General features: G+C 39.3%; 1 protein-coding gene across 1 annotated transcript; it reads left to right on the forward strand.

Annotated features, from left to right (window-relative positions):
* Nucleotides 1–1,431: 1,431 nt before the first annotated feature.
* BTG1 (BTG anti-proliferation factor 1) lies at nt 1,432–5,058 on the forward strand. Its single transcript, XM_075209392.1, has 2 exons — nt 1,432–1,893; nt 3,285–5,058. The coding sequence occupies exons 1-2, from the start codon at nt 1,749–1,751 to the stop codon at nt 3,644–3,646; spliced, it is 507 nt and encodes a 168-aa protein (XP_075065493.1). The 5' UTR covers nt 1,432–1,748; the 3' UTR covers nt 3,647–5,058.
* Nucleotides 5,059–7,950: the final 2,892 nt, after the last annotated feature.

Below are 7,950 nucleotides of genomic sequence, written 5' to 3' on the forward strand. Positions count from 1 at the left end.
GATCGAAAGGGCCAGAGCCCAAGAAAAATAGTATTTTTGGCAGGGGGAGTGCATCTGCAGCAGATGCTTTAGGTACACTCCTAAAATGCTGCTCCATTTACCTTAATAGTATTATTAAAGAAAACAAAGCTCATAAAAGCATTTGGGGGTGTATCAAATTCTCAGCGGAAACGCCAAATATCTCACGGTCCGCGCATTACGTTATTACGGTAATAATGCGCAGAAAAAACGTTACTACGGTAATTTTCTCGCTGGATTTCAGCTCGCAGCTCCCTGAGCCGCGAGATGAAATGCAGCTAACTACTACAGTAATAACGGTAGTAGTTTTTACGCGCCGCGGAAACGGCACAATTGAATATGCCCCTTTGAGTGATTTTTCATTAGAAAACACCAAATGCATGTGTAGAAAATAAGGTCCGTCTCATATTACATGCTCCTATATGGAGGTGTGAAGAAAAATTACTATAGCATTTCTTTGCAGTGAAAAACATGGCAATTTTCTGGATATGATCTTATTGTCAGTTGTCATTACCATGTTTTTGCAAACCCATCGAGTGGTACCAAATAGTAACCCAAGAATGTTATTATTTTGTACAAGTTCCTAATCTTTTGACTCGTCATATAACATATATACCACATATGATTACTCTGGATCCATGTGTGAAATCACGTATCTTGTATTTTTATCTCATGAATCACATTATCACGTGGATTCGAGTCTGGTCTATAATTTCAGGCAGCAGTGATGCGACACTTCCTGAAACTCAGTTTTCTCCTCTTAAGCTCACAAGTAGGTGAGTGCAGAAAAAGTGCATAAAAGTGTCAATGTCAACAAGTACTCAGGACATACCGATGAGCTGAGAGGATCAAGGCAGAGCATAACCCCCACCTCATCTGCTGCAGACCCCTACCCAGTATTCCCGGCGGCTGCCTTTGTTGTTGTACCATGACTTTGTCTTGTTATGGTCTGGCGTTGCCTTCCGGTGGGGGAGGGAGCTGCTCTAGCATGACGTTACCGGAGCGCTCTCTCTAATGAGAGCGCCATCTACAGGACGGCTCTCGCACACGCAGAAAAACAGCTCATAGTTATTTATATACGCTTCCCTGTCTATAATATACAAACCAGACCCGCTTAAACATAACTGATCATAAATAACGTATAGAAATGATTACGCTGATCCGTCCCGGAAGGGAAGGCTGTGCATAGCGCCTCCTCGCCCCACACCAGACCGCCTTGTTTACAAGGGGATTTTTTCCCCTACGCATCTGCGCTCTCGTTTGTTTGCAGAGGGATTACGTCAACACAGCTCTATCCTCCCCGCAACACGGTGTCGTCACAATGGTGCGATCTCCCGATTGGACGGTTAGCAGAGCCACGCCCCTTTTACGCCATTTCCTTCTACTCATCTTATAATAATGCGCACTAGGCTGGCAGAGCTCACTTTGCCTTCGGGAAGTGGTGGCTGTGATAGTGTATTAATGTAACAGGGGCGGCTGAGTAGCATCCTCCTTCTCGAGGGATGGTAGATAGAGATCAGCACTTATAAACTTCCCAGGCTCCCCTCTTCTCGTCGGCCATGTCACAGGCTGGGTTTCGTTTGTAATAAAACCCAAAAAAATCCTGAAAAAAAAAAAAAAAAAAAGTGAAAAGTAAAACAAAAAAAAAAAAATCGCAAAACTGAAAACGAGAAATCAACAAGAACCGGATAAAGTCGGTGGGAACCTTCCTGAGTTGACCCGCAGCCTCCATGCATACTCACTACCACAGGGCCAGCATGAAACCAGAGATCATCGCGGCGGTGGGATTTATCTCCAAGTTCCTGCGGACCAAGGGTCTGATGAATGACCGTGAGCTGCAGACCTTCAACCAGTCGCTGCAAGAGCTACTGGCAGGTAAGATAGGCCACAGTCCCAGCTATAGCGAGCGACAGCCAGGAGAGCCCGGATGATGTGTCACTGGTGGGTGTCCAGTCTTCATTAGTATGGGGGGTTGGTGCCCCCTTATTCTATAGTATTATAATGTAATAGTCATACTTCCCTGCATGCCAGGGAATAGACGTGTAATTTGTGTGGGGACCATACGCTCACAATGTTTTATGATGTGTATGTCGATATTGTTTGTCGTTAGAAATATATAATGTTCCGAAACTACGTCCAGAGAGCACTAGCCTGTTAAAAATGGTGCTTGTTTTGCCAAGTCTTTGTTGTACAATGTCGTAATTGTGACCCGTCCCTCCCCCCAGTGGTTGGAAAGTACAGGGTTATGTGTCCTTCCTCCCTAGACTGAGTATCAGAGCTTTGTTCCCACTAGTGACGAATTTCCTTTTAGTTTAATTTCAGACGTGCCCGGACATATCCCCCCACATACATACAATGGACCCCCTCAGATATATACATGTGCATGAAGTATGTCCTCTGACGCAGTGATCAAATTTCACATTTCCCATATACATGACTAATGTCAACAACACTTTCTGGAGCTCATCTGTGAGTATCTTTAGGGCTCTTGGCTCTGCTCCAGATGGCACTTTTTTCACAACAAAATACAGTCCGTTTTTGTTGGCATGTGACCCTTTTTAGCGTAAAAATAAGCTTTCTATACTTCAACCCCTGTTAGTCTTGTGTGACTTTCTGGAGAAGGCTGGGAACAATTACACAAGTCACAAGATTACTATAAAATGTGTTCAAGTGATACATGTTTATCTCTTTGTAGTCACCGCTGGTTGGGGCTTTGTGTGACCTATAAAGAGAGGTTAATGTGTTATTCACAGCTGCTCTTTTGTGTTCATAAAGTATACTAAAACATGGGATATGGCCGTATGACTCCCAACAGGCTGATTACTGATATTTCATAACTATACAAAATGCATCACGTTTATTTTTTCAAGGGTATTGATTTTTTTCAAATGCAATTTAGATCAATACATCTAGATTTTCTGCTAAATGTAAAGTAGATACAGAACAAATGTTTTAGATGGTAGTATGAAAAAAAAAAAAAACCTGTGTTCTTGAAATATATATATTTTTTTACACTAAAATGTGCATGTTGTAAGCTCAAGTTAAAAACTCTTGTTTTTTGTTGCTTTATATGTTTTTTTTTTTCGCACTTTCATTTAATTTTCCATAGACTGTACTAATCCGGAATAACTACAGGAATTAAACAAAACTCTTGTTGACAATTTTACCTCGCTTGATTTAGCCAAGGATTATGTTTACATAGCATAATACACTTGTTTTGTTTTTTGTTTTCAAGTGTACATAAATGAATTATTTCTCAATTATAGATCATTATAGACATCATTGGTTTCCAGAGAAGCCTTCCAAAGGGTCTGCCTACCGGTGTATTCGGATTAACCACAAAATGGATCCCTTGATTGGGCAAGCAGCAGACCGTATTGGCCTAAGTGGCCAAGAAATGTTTAAACTTCTGCCAAGCGAACTCACCTTGTGGATTGATCCTTATGAAGTGTCTTATCGCATTGGGGAGGATGGTTCTATATGTGTTCTCTATGAATCTGTACCATTGGTTGGCTGTAGTCAAAATAGCAGCACTCTTGTTGAAAGCAGAATCAGCTGTAAAGATGAACTTCTCATCGGACGAACAAGTCCCTCCAAAACCTACAACATGATGACTGTATCTGGCTAAGATATGGTCAATGGCTGGATCATCTTGTAACAGATGGAATAATATTGTCTTTAATTTGGGAGGGCTCCTATGGGGATGGATTGTGAAGTTTAAAATGTCACAGCTGTGAAGATTGGGCACAAAATAGAAGTAGACCTTACTGAAGTGAGTGCCATTGTTCAGACAGTACCTTTTTAGTCATTAAATAGCCTGTATGTAAAGGACAATAATAGATTTTACAGATACTAGTTTATCTCAATATATTTATCACTAGACCTTTGTTTAGTGATTACACCCCTATTTGGGTAAATATGCTCACTGCATGTTTATCTTCTGACAGCATTGGTCTGCCTTCATAAGTTATCACTTAAAGTATCAGTGTGTGCTGACAGTGTTTATTGTAGAGCTCAATGACCTCTACAATTAGATCAGGTCTGACTGCCTTGCAGTAAGCAAAGCCCTACACAACTCGATGACAAAGGTGCACAGCACACAGTGTGTACATACCCTAAGGCTTTGTACCCACTGGTGTTAATAGAACATATTTTATTGCACGGTTAACGCTAATAGAACCCATTTTTTGCAACGTAAGCACTTGGTTTTTTTTAACGTTCGGATGCGTTCTCTTTGCGTTACTTTTCCCTATCTTTCTTGAAACCCATGCATTAAGCATTAGTAAACTTATTTTGAAAGCCTATAGTGATCTCCAGTGCCCTCAAAATTCCAGTATGAAACGCAAGTCAAGTATGTTTCTTTTTTGCTTGCGTTAAATGTGACACCAGATGGTACTTAATATTTGAACCCAAAGCTCAGCGTGTTTGTAGAACGTTTATTTTCCTCTGCAGTTCACTGCAGAGTACAACTTGCACTAATGTTTTCAATGTTACTATTTCTGGCAGCTCAGTAGCAAGGTGAGGCGTTTAGAATATGACGCTTACTGGAACTGTATATGGCAGGCATAACTTGCACTGAAAATAGGTATAGTTGTGTATAGAATCTGGAGAATATTCCTAGTCTGCCAAAATATACTTGAGAATCCTTCATGTTATATGAACTTGAAAGTAAATAATTTTTCTGCTTTGACAACAGGCTTAAAAATACATAATAAAGACACTGTCTGAACTATGGCGTTCTCACCAGCCAGCTTATCTGTACATTTCTAGCTTGTAGTTTTCTAATACGGAGTAAACTTCTTATTTTTAGAAAGTGGAGTTCTGCTTTGTAATTTCTTGTACTTAATTGGGTATCAGTCTTTTCCACAAACCACCATCTATTTTGTGAACTTTGTTAGTCTTTTATTTGATAAATTATGAACTGCTGTAAATTTGTACAGTTCATGTATATTGATTGTGACAAAGATGTACAGATTTCTATTTTAAATGAGAGATTTTTCTTCTCTATAATAAATTTGTTTCTTATCTTGGCATTTTAAACATAGTCTTGTCTGTTTATGTAGGTTTACAAACTGTTTATTTCCAGATACAGAAGAATCTGAGGGGGGGGTTCAGTGTCAACAAAAAACAGTCATGCCAACCTATAATTATCGGATCCTTCATGTACACTTCTGGAGTTTATCTGGATACGCCTGTCCGTTTTGGAACTATGCATTGGATTAGGCTAGAGTAAAATATGTACATGGCTTTACTTAAGTGTCCTCATGATATGGAAATAAGTCCAAAGAGTTGTGTTGGCAGTAATCACAACAGGACAGTAATCTCAGGAGAATGCAACCATTCTAAGGAATTATATTATGAAGTGAGGATATGTCAGTTATGTCCCACCAACTTATCAACTCCCTGGAGTTTCTCTTCCTAAACTACTGTGCAAATGCCATGGTGCATTTAATCCTGGAAATTTATAGCAAAGTGTAAACTTTGCAACAAATGTTTGACACAATGCAGGGCAACTTGCACAGTTGGATAAGGCCTTGGATAGGCTGCTTGTATGTAACTCATGTATGTGACATGTCCTTCTGGATAAAGCTTGCACGGATGATAGGTTGCTCTTCAGTTCTTTGTGCCTATGGCCTCCTAATTCAAAGGTATGTTTATATTTTCCCTCTGTCATGGAACCCCTGTGAGATACGGCCACTAAAATACATAATCTTAGTTCTTACATAATGGCAAAGTATATAGAAAGGGGTTAATTTAGTTTCGACCTTGCAACAATCATATTGAATTGCTGTCCTATAGTTTTTGTCATGATCATCAATTTTTTCCAGCACTTTTTTTAGACCTGTACTTTGATTACAAGTCAAAAATGTTATACGCAAATCTGATCTAAATTAAAATGCTCGGCAATCATAGGCTCACAGCCAAAGAAGGAAAATCTTTCTAGCACCTGTTTACCTGAGTGGTGTTTCATAAAATTGCATCACAAAACAGTTACTCACATGTCTGCCTTACTGGCTAAACAAGAGCCTCATGATGTTGGCAGCTGATAATTCATATACATTCATTCCATAACAAAACTTTAAGCACAACATGTACATTAATTTACTTATTAATTACATAGCAGTCATGTTGGTCACGAATAACAAAACCTGTATTAAAGGACCACTAAATCAAAGATACCAGTTGCCTTGTATAAAATAACTGTAGTATACACAATATGAGATGATGTGGCGCTCCACTAAGTGCAGCCCCTCACATGCGATGGAGTCCACCTCTCCAAATAAACACAGTACTTAAACACAAAAACACACGCACATTTGGCGCAAACCTTCCAACACACAGATGGTATTCAATATATGAATAGGCTCCTCCCACCCGATGATGAACTTAATCCTTCTCTGTAAGTGGGTATATAGGACCTATAGTAGTCTACTATAGGTCCTATATACCCACTTACAGAGAAGGATTAAGTTCATCAGGTGGGAGGAGCCTATTCATATATTGTATAAAATAACTGCACACTTGCACACATGGGTGTTTATCTAGGTCTCCTGTTCTGCTGATGAGACTTGTATTGAAAACAGCTAAGGAACTTAGAGTGTTTGATGTTGAACGATGCTATTACATAAACTAGATTTCTGGGTTTGCCTCTAGGAAATTAGAGGGTTACTGCATCAAATAAATTCTATATCATTCTGAAGCCACCTTAATTTCCTGTATGTTGAATGATTTGGGTAAGCCAACCTAGCAATAAGCACAAACCTCTAACTTGAGCTGTTGTATTGTAGAAGTCTACATGTTTCTTGCATTAAAAGAAAAGTAGTTTCCATTGCTTTACCCTGTTTGGGCTTTTTTTTTTTTTTTTGCACATTTTTACTGAAAGCTCTTAATCTTTGCGTTAAGCTACTAAAAAAAGCTAGATCTACAACAAAATAAATAAAACCTCTATATAAATATATATTACTTTAGTGGCTAATGGGAACAATTGTAGGGTAGACTTCTATATCTTACCCTGCATTCACTGGGAGGTGTCCATAGTGTGTGCAGTGACCACTAGGAGGACGACATGGTCAGTACTCCCTGCACTGACTTCAAATGCTGTCCTTAATCTGCCCAGCGGTTTTGGTCCATAACCATGGTCTGGTCTTCATAGTTATCAACAGATCATCCATACTGTTTTTTTTCCCATTCAGAAGATCTCTGCAAAGGCAACCTGCTATGGGAAGCTTACAACCACCCATAACTATTATCTTAAAGCGTTGACATATGAAGTGCTTTACATTGTGTGGGTAATAACACACATTACATACAATAATATGAAACAAGGTAAAGATAGCCCTGTCTAAATGAGCTTAAAATCTTAAGAGGCATAGGTAACAATTGATACAAGGTAGTGGAATTGAGTGGTGGTAGGGAAACCTATAGTAACAATTTTATTGATGGGGAAAACTTTGGTTTAACCACTTAAAATAACTCCCCTGTTAATTACAAGGAAAAGACTCCATACTGCCTGTTTCCTGAAACAGTGCTACCAAATGTAGAAGCAGTATGTAGAAAAATTGTACCACCGTATGATGTCAATAGTGATTCCATAATAGAAGCAGATTAATGAAGATGCATGTGAGACTATAAGCGGACCTCGCATACAAGGCCCCTCTAATAGAGCCATGCTGATCTAAATCTAATAGCAACTGCTGCATTAGATTCCCTCTGCGTCGGATGTATTTGTGCTGATACACATTTGGAAAATGTATTTTGTTTTTGCACTTCCTGTCTAATTTCCATAGTTTGAAATGTGCAGTTGTAATATAGTACAGTGGATCCCAAACATTCTCAGTTTGAGGCACCCTTAGGGTCTCCATAATTTTTTCAAGGCACCCCTAAACCAAAATAATTACCAATTAGTGGCCTGGCTTGCTTACCACTGGCCCA

Source organism: Mixophyes fleayi, chromosome 4 (assembly GCF_038048845.1).
Source record: "Mixophyes fleayi isolate aMixFle1 chromosome 4, aMixFle1.hap1, whole genome shotgun sequence".
NCBI lineage: Eukaryota > Metazoa > Chordata > Amphibia > Anura > Limnodynastidae > Mixophyes > Mixophyes fleayi.